The sequence below is a fragment of the Delphinapterus leucas genome, chromosome 18, assembly GCF_059928025.1.
Source record: "Delphinapterus leucas isolate spDelLeu-1000000601 "Yukka" chromosome 18, BTC_Dleu_Yukka2, whole genome shotgun sequence".
Lineage (NCBI taxonomy): Eukaryota > Metazoa > Chordata > Mammalia > Artiodactyla > Monodontidae > Delphinapterus > Delphinapterus leucas.
Window position 1 is genome coordinate 70,188,898 of NC_143146.1, and position 16,423 is coordinate 70,205,320.

Sequence of the window (16,423 nt, forward strand, 5' to 3'; positions counted from 1 at the left end):
AATGGAGTAAACTAAAATTTATGCTGTCATTAAAACAAACAGGTTGCAATGACTGAGAGCTGAACTGATCAGGTTTGCTGGAATAGCACTATATATGGTAATTATATAGCAAGAACATGGTTTAGGAAACTTGAAATTCCAAAATAAAATCACCAAGTGAGAAGACAATAGATTGCAGAAGCTTAGAAATTTAAAAAAGACCCACAGAAGTTAACTCGTCAAGCTTCCTACCTTGTCATTATAACTACTTGTTCTTCCCTACCATTTATCAATCTATCCCCATCTCTTGCTTTCGGTTTTTTACTGCACACCCCTTTGTACCTGGGTAAAGATAAGTTCAATATCACTTTGAGTCAAATTTTTATGATGATCGTTTTTGAAAAATTTGGAAAAGGTTAAAATTATTAAAGCTAATTCTACAAAGGAAGCATGCTAATCAATCAAAAAGAAAAAGATGTTTCCCTCATAAGTAAAACGATAAACAAGCGTTTCTTAAAAGGGAAGAAATAGAATATGCAGATTACTGAGTAGATTTTCAAGAAAAATACTATCACAAGTACATCCTTCAAAAATGGTTACTTTAAAAAAAGGTACAGTTACTTTGTTAGTAGTACTGTATAAAATATGTCCTCCATGAACGAACCTTTTCTGGTTCGACTAAGAGAGAACAACTGCTGTACTGAATCTACCTGGAGATGGAAAGACAATATTCATTGATCATCTCTCTAACAAGCACTGACCTAAACATGAAGCTGGGTATATAAAAAGAGTTTTCTGATGACAATAACAAACTGACAGTGGAAAGGTAAGGATCAAAGTGTCACAATTTTCTATTATTACTACTGTAGACAAAGAAAAATACAAACTTGATACTAACCAAAACAGAGTGAAAACTATTCTATAAGTATTCAGAAACACCCTCAAATAATTTTTAATACTACCCCAATAAAAGAGAAAAGTGGCATTTAAAATAAGAGCCAAAAAAATTGACCAGAGGGGGAAAGCGGGTGGGGGAAGGAGGGGTGGTGGGATGAATTGGAAGATTGAGATTGACATATATACACTGATATGTATAAAATGGGTAACTAATGAGAATCTGCTGTATACAAATAAATAAATTTAATTTAATTTAAAAAAAAACTGACCAGAAAAAATAAAATACTTAAAAATTTTAACTAGATTCTAAAAACTCTAATTTAATCATACCTCTTCAATATTCTTCTCAAAAACTGTCCTATTATAAATAGAAAAGATTTGTAGCTATTCTTTTGGGAGGACTTTCATTACCCCAAAGCCTTGAGACAGATCACTGATAACGCAAACTGAGAAATCCACAAGAGAGGTAGAAGAAATCATGTAGCAGCACTCTTAAGTTAGACTTCCCTCTTCATGCGAATGCCAACAAAACATCTAGTGAGGAAGAGCCACAGCCCACAGTCAACCAAATACAATTACTCCTTAAACCAATTAAGTACCTCAAATTAAAGGTTCACAATTAGAAATCAGGATATACACCTGGGTACACAACTCCACAGGCCAGCTCATATTATCTACTTTAAGTCTCTAACCATTCTCAAATCTTACAATTCAATTTTACTTTTAGATGACAAATATTGTCCCCTACCTCCCCCATCCTAAGATATATGAAACAAGCATGTCCACAGCAGTTTGGGCATTCCTTACTGGAGTCTTGGCTGACTTGATCAAATGAGCAGGTTCCTCACTCCAGTTTTTAAGAAGCAACTCCCTGAGTTCAAGAACCGAGTCTGGGTTGTTTTTCACCAAGGTAAACCCAGTTCCTGACATATAATAACTAACATCAATATTTGTTAAATGAAATAAACCTAAATTGTCTTTTTGTTCCATACTGGGTAATCTTCCTAGGGACTCATTTCCTAACCGTTTCCCCAATTATCTTTTATTATTGTTGGCTTTTCTAATTTTCTTATAACTTGCCTCATTCAATAAATTTTTGCACCGCTCTACTTATTTTCATGCTTTCTGCCCACTGGATTAATCATGCTATTCTCCTTCTTTTCTCATCTTTTAAAAATTATTTCATTCACATGCCTTTACTTACAACTACCATAACCAAGTACTAAGTGTGCTTTCTACCTTTCATTAAAATTTTGTTCATTGTATTTTCTTCAAAACAATTCACATCACACCTTACATTAAGTGAATTAGGATTCATATATTATAAATTCAGACTTACACTAGATACTGTGTTTTAAATAATGAACATGGTCTTCAATATGAATTTTTAAAAAGGAAAAGCAAGTGTCCCCAACTGATACTGAAATACCACTAATGATGACATAATATAAAAAGTATAGGGAATTCCCTAGCGGGCCAGTGGTTAAGACTTGGCACTTTCACTACTGTGGCCCAGGTTCAGTCCCTGATCAGGGAATTCAGATGCCATAAGCTGTGTGGCATGGCCAAAAAAAAAAAAAAGTATAGAAAATACTTTACTAATCAACTTCTTATTCTGAAGATCAGAAATTGTTTTACAAAATTAAATACTAATGGGGGGTAGGAAATTCTACAGAAAACAGAAGTACAATAGTTTAACAAAAGGCTGCTGCAGCTAATGTCAAAGAATCTAAAGAAATAATCTAAATACTTTAATTCCCATTTTAGAAAGATAAAGTATCAGTCAATCTTGGCAGTTCTTTTAATCAGTACTTGCCTTTAATTTATCAGGGGATGTGTAAGGAGCTTCAGGAGCATAAATCCTAAAAATATCAGCAAGGCAGCAGGCTACCAGTAATCGAACATCTTTATCAGGATGCTTGAGGAAAAAATCTGAAGCAAGATGTAAAGCTAGGTTTAAATAGAGCTCCTTTTCTTCTTCAGAGTCCTGGTCCATATCCATGAAAGTTTTCACAACCATCTATATAAAAACAAAATAATCAAATAATGAAATCCTCCATGTAAAAATATATTCATTTGAAATAAAAGCCATATTAATTACAAAGGTTAACTTCCAATAAATACACTTTCATGTTTCCCCTAAAAGTATCTATCTGAGAGAACAAGACCTTTCTGAACTATAGGGCAAATACAACTTTTCTTTAAAAGACTAAATAAAATACTTTTCATTTACCCATCACACCTGCTAACCAGATTTTAAAAGTTTAAAAGTAGCTTAACATAGTACTTCTAGTCTCACTTTTACAACACTGAGCTAAAAAAGAATATATAAACAGATTCAAGAAAGGATGACAAAGATGAATCCCTAAACATTAAAAAGCTACCATGAAGTATCTACTGTAGCATCCAATTAAATATTTCTTGTACCACAGTTAAAGACAATATGAGATGGACAATTCATTAGTAGGACTCAATGGCATGTATGGAGTGAGCAGAAGAAAGCAAACACTGACATAAAAGAAGTGGGATGGAAACAACAATGGTGAAAAATCATATAGTTTGAATTCTGTGAAGAGCTTTCTCTAATTTTAGTATCAGCAGTCACAAGGAAGCCTCAGTCTGTACTATTCCTACTTCACATATAAGACTTGACAAAATTGCTGAACTCGTCAGGGACATTTAAACACAACTCTAATGCAAAGGTGACAACCTGGCATCCACTAGGTGGCGCTACAAATACTAATCAACAAGTAGGGCTGGGCTTGGTCTTTGAGACATAACTGCATGGATTTCCACTCTGCTGTAGAGTTAGACTTCTGAGTAATGAATTGTCCAATGTATTACTGAATTCTCAGAGCAGCTGTGGGTAACAGTGTTCCTCACAGAGCAGACCCTCAGTTCTACTACACCAGAGGCCAGAACCATCAGTAGACTAATCTTTCCAGTCTGACACTACAATTAGTTTAAGGGTACAATGTCCAGGGCTACTCTCCTAACTTTTTAATTTTATTACTTTTAAGATATATGCTTTGATGGCTTTGATGTATTATGAAAAAAGACAAAAAAAAAAAAGCTATATGCAAGGAACTCTTTCTTTCCCTGGAATGGCTTCACAAGAGTGAGAGATTCAGTATATTTTGAATAAAATGTTATAAGAAATTCTAGAAATTACATAAACAATGACACTTTACATATTAGCAAGTTTTTAAACTTATAAAACTTATACCTGTACTTGTACATATCAAAAATTACCATCATCCCACATTAAATCCTTCCTATATTTCTCCAAGACGGTTGCTATAAACAGTAGGCAGTGTAAATCAGGAAAAAAGAAAGAGAAGAAAAGTAACCAGATTATTGCTGAGCAGAAATGTCTACAAAATAATGAAAGCTTACTACAAGCACTAAATGTGAGCACTGTGGAAATCATTCCATCAAAACTATCAATAAAGTTTATTCAAGGGCTAGATAATGGGACTTCCTCAATACTGTGACCAACTCAAATGGGTGTTATCAAACTCACGAATAACTCATATGAGTCCTCTAAATTAAAAAAGATGTCTGAGAAAATAACATCCATAAAAGACACTAAATGCTAAATGCTTGTAAGTATATCTCTGTGTTTAATGTTCATTTCTTAGCAAACAATAAGAATGATATCATTGCTGAAATAAACAAATCTGAGGAAATAAATGTATTCTTTCTCTAAAAACTTAATAGGTCAAGAAAATCTAAATACATAGAAATGAAAAATTTCATATCTAGAGTTTGTAGCTTAACCATTTTTTTTTTTTTTTTTTGGCAGTATACGGGCCTCTCACTGTTGTGGCCTCTCCCATTGCGGAGCACAGGCTCCGGACGCGCAGGCTCAGCAGCCATGGCTCACGGGCCCAGCAGCTCTGCAGCATGTGGGACCTTCCCGGACCGGGGCACGAACCCGTGTCCCCCGCATCGGCAGGCGGACTCTCAACCACTGCGCCAACAGGGAAGACCTGTAGCTTAACCATTTTTAATAAAATATACACAGTTCCCAGCTAGATATAAAATCCACATATTGGTAAATTTAATCTGCTCAAAGATGTCTTTTGCTTTGAATAACAAACACCTTATATCTGACATTCTAATGCTTTATGCACAGGATATAATACTAAGACTTTATGTGAAACTTACAATAGTATTAGGGTCTTTTTCCTCTAATAAATAAACCATGCAACAATAAAGTAGTACTTCAAGGCTCCTGGGCCTTCAATGATTAATTAAGGTAAGTCTTTTACACTTGAAATACTGGTAAATATTGATAATAATATAACAAGCAACATGTCTAGGTAGATACAACATTGAACTGAAAAAAATGCTCAAAAATAAAGACCATCTGAACTAATGAGCTTAACAATCTTCTTGGCCACTCTGCTCTTTTAACCATTTTAATCACGGAGACTATCACTGCCTCGAAGACAAAGATGAAATATTATTCAAACAAATGTGAAGAGAGTCTAACCATAGAGTAACTGCCTCACGAATGGAAGTTCACCATCAGTCTTGACTCACTGCTGTACATCAGAAGCAGAGAGCTAAAAGTAAAGCTCTTTAACCTACTTTCAAAATACAAGAAAGTAAAATACAGTCTTAGTATTCAGTAGAATTAAAATTTCTTTTCTCAAATTAAAGTGGTTGCTTTTATAAAATAAATGAGATATAGGAGAAGGAGACAACTTTCTAAAGATAATAATGAGTATAAGCGTATTGTGGGTTTGTTCTTTATACCCAAGTATAAACAGCCCTAGAAAATGTAAGCTTCACCTTTCTAATTGCACTCCCATTAACAATAGCTAAGGAAACCCTACAGTTCTTTATCTACTCCACTCTCTTAACTCCTAATTACAGCTAATTAGTTTTGGCCATGAGACATTTTCTGCTTTGATTTGCTTGAAGTTGCCCTAACAAGATACAGCCCTATGTGATTTCCACAGGTGTCCTCCCCCAGCTCTGCTTATCCTAAACGGATGTCCAAAGGACGTAACCCAATTTTACTCACCTTTAACCGTCTCACCATTTCCTCTTTAGATATTTTATCTGAGATTTCCTTGACACCAGGAGGATAGGTAATTTTTCCATCATTGGTCCTTGTCTTTGAATGAGCCATGATGGAAATATCTTTACCCCTAAAATGAGAAAACTATTAGATGCAAACCAAAAAATAAGTATCAACAACATTCATAATAAACATGAAAAGGAATCTCTCCCTACAAAAAATTATAACTACTTCCTAATTTATAGTAATTCACTTATCTAATTAATGAAAATCATTTTACTGAATATTTCCCCAATTTTTAAAATTTTATTTTTACTTTCATTTCCATTAGTGGCAAGCTAGGTTATTTGCACTGACCCTCCAACAAAAAAACTCTAAGTGATTTTATTTATTTATTTACTTACTTATTTACATATATATAAAATACACACAGCATTTTTTTTAATAGCACCACAAATTACTTGGGCCAAAATCTAAGGGAATTCAGGAACCCAGAGAACTAAATGGAACTTTATATCCACTTACACCCTGAAGGCACCTGCCAACCCTGTCAAATCCAGAGTTCAGTTTTGGTGATCTTATGGAAAAAGAAGGACAGAGTCCTGTCAAGGAAGAACATCAGAGACCCTCCTGACATTAATGTAGAATATTACCCCAACCCAAAAAAGATAATACCTGCAAAGGAAAGAATTAAACCAAGTCAACATGTGCCCATGCTGCCATTACCACCCACAGGGACAGCAGAGAAGGCTGCCTTGGTATTAAGCAGAGCAAAGTAATAGCAGATACAAGGGAGGAACAGCTAATTAGTTTTGGCCATAAGCCTACACATTTGCTGAGGTTCACACTGCCTACGTAGTCCAGAGAACCTCAATACAAGAACTCAGTGACCCTCAACTGGTAACACCCCCATAATATAAGTACATTCAAGCCCTCCTAGAGGAGCGCACCTTCATGCTACACTTCAAATAATCCCCATATGATGTTTCTAGGAAAATAAGCATTATCAAGTCAAAAATAACCAAGCATCTAAGCAAGCAAGGTACAATGAGCAAGAACCAGCAGAAATACCAGACCCCCCAAAACTTCAAATATTACAATCATCAAATGGATTATAAAACTACTATACAACTGTATAGTAGCCCTTGAACAACATCGGTTTGAACTGCATGGGTCCACTTATACACAGAACTTTTTCAATAAATACTACAATACTACACAGTCTATGGTTGGTTGAATCCATGGATGCTTATAACAGTGAATACAAAGGGTTAAGTATAAAGTTACACATGGATTTTGAACTGCGGTTGGGGGGGGAATCAGCACTCCTAACCTCCATTAGTTCAAGGGTCAAATGCATTTATAATTTTAAAGAAATAAAAGATAAGTCTAAAAATCTACAAGGAATAAAAAAATCATACAGTAAATTAAAAGATATGAACAAAAAAGACCTACTAAAAATGAAAAAATACAAAAATTGAAAGTAAAAGCTTAATGGATGAGTTTATTAGCAGATTAAGAAAAGCTATGAGACTTAATGAGCTACAAAAGATGTCCGAAGAAATTATCCAAAAATACAGAACAGAGAAACATAAAACTGCAATACACAAAAGAAAAAGTAAAATAGCTTAACTTATGATTCATGGGAGTACCAGAAGAAGAGAAATAAGGCAGAGGCCTCTCTATGAGGTGAATATCATAAATACCAATTCACAAATTCAAGAAGCCAAACAGAATTAAGTTCAAAATAATAATTCAGAAAAAACAAACAAAACCTTATAGAAGACATATTACCTTCAAAGGAACAGTATTTAAACTAATAGTGACTTCTCACTAGCAACAATATAAACCAGAAGACATCAAAATGTCACCCACAATGTGGTTAAAGAATATAATTGCAAAGCTGAAGTTTATATCCAAGGAATATAAGTTTTAGGAATACAGTGAAATAAGGACAAATGAGCCAGACAAAACTTGAAATGTATAATAAGTTACTATATATAGTACTTAGAACAGTATTTAACATATATCAGTATATTACAATATGGTATATATGGTGTACATACAAGATTTTTAAACTTCAATATAGAGAGATTACAAAAATTTTTTAAATAATGATATGAGATACTGAAAGTAAAAGGATGGAAAAAAAGGATGCAAACACTAAACAAAATAAAGCACTTAGGCTATTAACAAGCATAAATAAGTAGGCCCCAAGATACACTCCTTGGTATTTTACTCAACGGAAACACATACCTGTGTCCACTACAAGACACAAAAATGTTCATAGCAATACCATTCATATTAGTCAAAACAGAAAACAAAAATACCTATCAACAGTGGAATGAAGATACATTGTAGTATAGTCATACAATGAAATACAACACAGTTATAAGAGTGAATAAGCTACTGCTTCACACAATATGGATTAACATTACAAAGAAAGTTAGGTGAAAGAAGCCAGATATAAAACACTATACATAAAATATGACTACATTTCCAGAATTCAAAAATAAGGTAACCTAGCCGATGATGTTACAAGTTAGAATAGTGAATTCCTTTGGTGGGAGATGTAACTTGAAAGAGGAGTAAGAGAATATTTCTTGGGTACAGTTAATGTTCTACTTATATATCTGGATGCTGGTCACACTATTGTTTTCACTTTGTATAAAGTCACAGAGCTAGCCATTTATAATTTTTATACTTTTCTGAATTATGCTATACTTCAACAACAAAAAAAGAAAATCTCCAAACATTTAAAAATGTAAAGTGCTTTCTAAGAATCAATGAATCAGGGGTAAAGAAAAAAAAATAAGCGTAAGATCAACAAAGTAAAAAATCACAGGCCAATCTTACAATTTTCGACATAAAAACATTTAAAAATTTAGACAAACTGGAGAAAATCTATACCTTACCAAAAGTTACTCAAGAAGAAAAAATGCCACCAAGGAAGAAAATCAATAATCAATAAACCTTTCCACAAGGACAAATACCCAAGGCTACATGACTTTACTAATGAGTTCTACCAAATAACTGAGGAAGAAATAATTCCAATGTCATATAAATATTTCCAAGGACTAGAAAACAAGGGAATCCTTCCCAACTAATTTTATGTAACTAACTAGCATAACCATGATACTAAAACCCAATGAAAAAAATAAGAGAAAGGAAAAAAAATCACAGACCAATCTTTTCTGTGTTTACAGATACAGTATTTTTAAATAAAATATTGAGAAACCAAATGTAGCTACATATAAAAGACTGGGTTTAATCCAAGGAATGCAAGGTTGAATTCATCATATTTACAGATTAAAAAAGAAAAACCATGTGATAAGGTCAAAAATGAAGAGACAATGATAAAAATTCAACATCAATTCTTGACTATAAAACAAAATAGAAGAAAAAGCTCAACAAACTAAAATTTATATGAAAGTTTCCTTTATCTGAGAAAGGTAGGGTGCTATAAACACCCTACAGCATAAATCACATTTATTGATGACCTTTTGAAAGTGTTCTACTTGTTTTCAGGACCTGTAAAAACATACCCGCTATCATGACTTCTATTTCACACTGTAATAGAGATGCTAGTCAACACAGGAAGAAAAAGGTATCCAGTATAAAGATACAAAGTAAGGAACAAAACAGTCAATACCTGCAGATTACGTGATTATGTATACAGAAACTCCAAAGATTTATAGATAAAACATCAGAATTAATAAAATTGAGTTTAACAAGGTTGTAGAGTAGAAAAATCAATATGCAAACATCAATGACCTAGAGCTAACAAAATACTTCACCGCAAAAGACTGAATAATTCCTCTCAAAATCAGAAACAAGACAAGGATGTCTGCTGTCACCACTCTTATTCAACATAATACTGGAAGCCCTAGGCAGCACAATATGGCAAGGAAAAGAAAATAAAGGCATACAGATTGGAAAGGGAGAACTAAAATCATCCTTACTTCCAAATGACACGACTGTCTACACAGACGATGCCTGGGGAATCTTAAAAAAACAAAAACTAGTTCATCAAGATTACAGGATATATTGGACTTCCTTGGTGGCACAGTGGTTAAGAATCCACCTGTCAATGCAGGGGACACGGGTTCAAGCCCTGGTCTGGGAAGATCCCACATGCTGCAGAGTAACTAAGCCCGTGCACCACAACTACTGAATCTGCACTCTACAGCCTGCAAGCCACAACTACTGAGCCCATGTGCCACAACTACTGAAGCCCACGCACCTAGAGCCTGTGCTCTGCAACAAGAGAAGCCACCACGATAAGAAGCCCACGCATCGCAACGAAGAGTAGACCCCAATCTCTGCAACTAGAGAAAGCCCACGCACAGCAACAAAGACCCAACACAGTCAAAAATAAATTTTTTTAAAAAAGATTACAGGATAGAAAGATCAACATAAAAAATCAATTTTATTTCTATATACTCCCAAGAAACAGAAACCAAAGTTAAAAGCACAATACTACTTTCAATCACTACCCTCCCATTAATAGAACGTTTTAGTGCAAACCTAACAAAACATATACAGAAAAAAAAAAAAACATATACAGGACTGGTATGCTGAAAATTACAAATCACTGATGAAAAAAAAACACAGAAGATCTAAATGAATGGAGAGATATACTATGTTCATGGACCGAAAGACTCAAGATTCTTTCCCAAACTGATCTATGGATTTACGGATTCTAACAATATCCCCGCAAGATTTTTCATAGAGACAAGCTTATTCTAAAGTTTACCTAGAAAGACAAAGGAACCAGAAGAGGTGAGCTAATTTTAGAATGAAGTGAGAGGAACTCATTCCACTAAACTTTAAAATTTCCTATATAGCCAGAGTAAACAAGACAATGTGAATTTGGCAGAAGAACAGACACACAGATCAATGGAACAGAACAGACAACCCAGAAAGAGATCCACACAAGCACGTCCAACTGATTTTTTTTTTACAAAGATACAAAAACCACTGAATGGAGCAATAACAAACTTTTCCACATATAATGCTGGAGCAACTGAATGTAAAGACTAAAAAAACAAAATAAAAAAACGACCTAAATACCTCATACTTTTTTTTTTTTTTTTTCTTCGGTGTGTGGGCCTCTCACTGTTGTGGCCTCTCCCGTTGCAGAGCACAGGCTCCGGACGCGCAGCCTCAGTGACCATGGCTCACGGGCCCAGCCGCTCCACGGCATGTGGGATCTTCCCGGACCGGGGCACGAACCCGCGTCCCCTGCATCAGCAGGCGGACTCTCAACCACTGCGCCACCAGGGAAGCTCCCTCATACTTTTATACAAAAATTTTAAATAGATCATGAAGTTAAATATAAACTGCAAAGCAAACAAAAAACTTTTAGAAAAAAACAGAGAAGAAAATCTTCAGTACTGAAGCCAGGCAAAGAGTTTTTAGAAATGACACCAAAAGCAAAATCCATAAAATTAAAAACTGATATATTGGACTTCAAAAATTAAAATCTTTTACTCTGTGAAAAACTGTTGAGAATGAAAAGATAAGCTACAGAATGGGAAAAAATATTGAAAATACATATATGACAAAGGACTTATATCTAGAACTCTCAAAAGGATACTATAAAAAACCAAACAACCCAATTACAGGATGGGCAAAAGACATGAACAGACAGCTGAACAGGATATACAGATAGCAAATAAGCACATGAAAAGATATTCAACATCATTAATCATTAGGGAAATGCGAATTAAAACCACAATGAAATATCACTATATACTATTAGAATGGCTAAAATAAAAACTAGTGATAATATCAAACATAGGCAAGAAAGCAAACAAAATGAATCTATCACACATTGCTGGTAGAAATGTAAAATAGTACAGCCATACTTAAAAACAGTCTGGTAGTTTTTCATAAAACTAAACATGTATTTACCATACAAACCAGAAAATGCACTCTTGGGCATTTATACCAGAGAAATGAAAGCTTCTATTCAAACAAATCTGTACAAGAATGTTTATAGCAGCTTTGCTCATATACCTTAAAACTAGAAGTAATCAAAATGCCCATCAATGGATGAATGGTTAAACAAACTCTGATAGATCTGCATAATGAAATACTACTTGGCAATTTAAAAAAAAACTGTTTTACTGATAAATGCAATAACTTATTACTGAAAGAGCCAATCTCAAAAGGTTATATACTGTTATGCTCCCATTTATTTAACATCCTCAAAAACGACAAAACTATGGACATTGAGGACAGATTAGTGGTTGCCAGGGAGCATGGATGAGCATGACAAGTAGCACAAGGGAATTCCTTTACAGTTCTGTATGTTGACTGTAGTGGTGGTGAAATGAATCTATACATGGGATCAAACTACACAGAAGTACGCATACACATACAGGGAGAGAGAAATAGCAAGAGCGAGAGCAAGAGCGAGCAAGCATGCAAAATGTGAGAAAACTAAGGTCTGTAATCTAATCAACAACACCATGCTAATGTTAATTTCCTAATTTGATATTGTGCTACAAGTTACATAAGATGTCACCACTGGCAGAAGATGGATGAAGGGTTCACAAGACTCTAGGTAGTATTTTTGCAACCTTATGTCCATAATTATTTCAAAATAAAAAGGTTTTAAATGCAAAACAATCAATTATATTTATATAATAGCAACCAAAACCTTTAAAACTACAATTCACATTGAAATGCATAAACTACCCAGGAATTAATCTAACGAAAGATGTGTTTTACAGAGAAAAATCATAAAGCTTTACTGGTAGAAGTTAAAGAAAATTTAAATAAATAAAGAGATATCTTGTTCACAAAAGTCTCAAATATTATAAAGATAGCAAATCTTCCCACACTGATTATGGAGTCACTACAGTCCCAATCAAGCCCAGGTTTTGATATTTAAAGAAAGATGACAAGTTTAATTTTTTAAACTCGTAAATTTACATGACATGTAAATTCAAAAGGCCAAGAATAGCAAGATATTGAATACTTAAGAAAAACACAGTGAATGGACTTTTCTACCAGATATCAAATCCCTTTAGAAAGCTAAAGTAATTTAGATGGTGTGGTACTGGAGCAGAAAAAGATCAATGGGAAATATTAGCCCAGAAATAGACCCACACGACGTGAAATGTAATGTATGAATACAGTGGCATGGCACATCAGTGAGAAAAGGAGAAAACAAAATTAGAAGTTCTAAACATTGCTTAATATTTTAACAATATTAAGTCTTCCAATCCATAAACACTGGATGTCTATTTATCTGTCTTCTTTTATTTCTTTCCCCAATGTACTGTAGTTTCCAGTATGTAAGTCTTTTACCTCGTTAATTTCTAAGTAATTTGTTCTTTTTGATGCTATTATGAAGGGATTGCTCTGTAAAATTTTTTTTCATATAATTCATTGTTAGTACATAGAAATATAACTGATTTGTTCATTTTGTATTCTGCAACTTTACTGAATTTGTTTATTAGTTCTAAGAGTTGTAATAGGGTCTTTAGAATTTTCTACATATAAGATCATGTCATCTGCAAACAGATCAAATTTTACTTCCTCCTTTCCAACATGCATGCCCTTTACAGTTAGCCCTTCATACACGAGTTCCACATCCTCACAGTCAACCAACCGCAGATTTAAAATATTCCCAAAAACATTCCAGAAAGTTCCAAATGGCAAAATTTGAATTTGCCACATACAGGCAACTATTTATGTTGAATTTATGCTGTATTAAGTATTATAAGTAATCTAGGGATGATTTAAAACATAGGGAAAATCTGGTTTTATGCAAATACTACACCATTTTATACAAGGGAATTAAGCATCCTTGGATTTTAGCATCCAAGGGGGATCCTGGAACCAATCCCTGACGGATACCGAGGGATGACTCTATTTCTTTTTCTTGCCTACTTGCTCTGGCTAGGGCTGCTAGTACTATAGTGAATAGAAGTGGCAAGAGTGGATATCCTTGTCCTGTTCCTGATCTAAGAGGAAAATTTTTCCATTTTTCACCACTGAGAAATGCAAATCAAAACCACAATGAGGTATCACTTTACACCTGTTAGGATAGCCAAAAAAAATCACGAACAAAAGATAAAAAAGTTTTGGCAAGGATGTGGAGAAATGGGAACCCTTTGTACATTGATGGTGGGAATGTAAAATGATGCAACCACCATGGAAAAACAGTATGGAGGTTCCTTATGATCCACCAATCCTAATCCTGGTTATATATCCAAAAGAATAGAAATCAGGATCTCTAAGAGATAACTACACACCGATGTTCACTGCAGCATTATTCACAATAGCCAAAATATGGAAACAACCTAAATGTTCAACAGATGAATGAATAAAGAAAAAGTGGTGTATACATACAATAGAATATTATTCAGCCTTTAAAAACAAAGAAAATCCTACTATTTGCAACAACATGCATGGATGGACCTGGAAGACATGCTGAGTGAATTAAGTCAGACACAGGACAAATACTGCATGATTCCATTTACATGAAGTATCTAAAATAGGCAAACTTATACAAGCAGAAAATAGAATAGTGGTTCCCAGGGGATGCGAAGAGGGGGAAATGGGGAGTTGTTATTCAACAGATATAAAGTTACAGTTATGCAAGATGATTCAGATCTAGAGATGTGCTGTACAACACAGCACCTATAGTTAACAAGACAGTATTATGCACTTAAAAATTTGTTAAGAGTGTAGATCTCATGTTAAGTCTTCTTACCCCTTCCCCACCCCCCAAAAAAGGCAAAGGACACAAGGAAACTTTTAGAAGTGATGGCTGTGTTTATTACCTTGACTGTGGTAACAGTACCATAGGCGTATACATATTATGCATATGGCTGCATGTCCAAATTATGTGTATGTTCAAGTTGCATACATTAACTATGTGCAGGTTTTTCTGTGTATCAATTTTACTTCAATAAAGCTGAAGAAAGAGGGGAGGGGAAAAAATGAAGAAAGGAGGAGCGGGAGAGGAGGAAGAAGAAGAAAAAGAAAAGAAAAGAAAGAAAGAACTGGCCAGTGGGCAATTAGATCTCCAGAGAAATGTCTGAGCTAGAGACAGATTTGGAAATCCTTGCTGATAGATAAAACCAGGGGCACATGACAGCATTCAGGAATGTTTTTATAAAGTGACAAGAGTGATAGGCCAAGGAAGAGATGAGAGAAGACCCATCTTTGAAATGGGAAGAGGAAAAAGAGCTTGCAAAACAATCTGAGAATGATCAAAGAGGCTGGGGCTTCCCTGGTGGCGCAGTGGTTGAGAGTCTGCCTGCTGATGCAGGGGACACGGGTTCGTGCCCCGGTCCGGGAAGATCCCACATGCTGCGGAGCGGCTGGGCCTGTGAGCCATGGCTGCTGAGCCTGCGCATCCAGAGCCTGTGCTCCGCAACGGGAAAGGCCACAACAGTGAGAGGCCCGCGTACCGCAAAAAAAAAGAAAAAAAAAAAAAAAAGAGGTGGGCGGAGGACCCAGAAGGAAGCCCTGTCAGAAAGGAAGGAGCACACCAAGTTTCAAGAAAGGAAGTGGCCAAAAGTACTGGATACTGCAGAGAGCTCAAGATGAAAGCTTAAAAAGAATCCAGTGACAGATTAATTATAAATTGGCATGAGAGATATTACTGGACTGATAAAAATGTTCTAAAATTCGATTATGGTGATGGTTGCACATCTCAGTAAATTTTATGGTATGTAAATTACTCCTCAATAAAGTTGTTTAAAATTTTTTAAGTTCTGAGACACTTTCATATCTCTATGGGAAAAAAAATGACATTGTACCCATTATCTCACACCACATACAAAACGAATTCCAGGTCGATTAATGACCTAAATGTTGAAGCAAATGTAAAAGCTTTTAGAATATAATGTAGGAGAACAACTTCATGACCTCAGATTAGGAAAAGCAAGAATCAAGCCCACAGCTGTCTGTGTTCCTTCAACCAAAGAAAATATTCAGCAAATGCAACAAATCATTCCACAGGAAGGTAAATATAAACATGACAGGATTCCCAGTTTTCCACAGAACCTGGAATAGAAGGAAGTCTCTCTGCCTTACCTCAACAGAAGCAAAAGTTGTTCATCTTCCATAACAACAGATATACGATTGTGACCACAGACCGCAGCTAAATAATGTAGACATGCTGCCTTCGTAGAATACACTGATCCATATAGTCAAAATTTTATCAAGTGCCTATTACTTGCATGACTTCTTAGCAGTGACTAGAGGGCAAAATGAGGTAAGATAGATCTCAGTATCTACAAAGGAAATAGACTTTCCCCCTAAATAATTAAATCACAACGAATTCTGAAGTTATCAACAGAAATAACAAAAAACGAGCTTGGAAAAAAAAGACTGAAAGAAAACCCATTTCCATACGTAGATGGGGATGAAATATTAATAATATACAGAACAAAAGGACAGAGAAAACAATTTGAATAAATTTTAGAGAAGTTCAGAATTTGTTACTGGTCTAAAATCATGACAGAAGGAAAAAGTGGAAGGAAGTAA

The 16,423-nt window shown here is 34.8% G+C and overlaps 1 protein-coding gene across 5 annotated transcripts in view; it reads right to left on the reverse strand.

Moving 5' to 3' along the window:
• PDS5B (PDS5 cohesin associated factor B) overlaps positions 1–16,423 on the reverse strand; it is a 196,883-nt gene that overhangs the window by 115,916 nt on the left and 64,544 nt on the right. For all 5 annotated transcript variants that reach the window (XM_022574627.2, XM_022574626.2, XM_089899278.1 and 2 more), the window contains exons 2-3: positions 5,912–6,038; positions 2,693–2,896 (exon numbers count right to left, since the gene is read on the reverse strand). In XM_022574627.2, coding sequence (XP_022430335.1) covers positions 2,693–2,896; positions 5,912–6,019 — 312 coding nt within the window. In that variant the 5' untranslated portion in view covers positions 6,020–6,038. The remainder of the gene's footprint in view (positions 1–2,692; positions 2,897–5,911; positions 6,039–16,423) is intronic.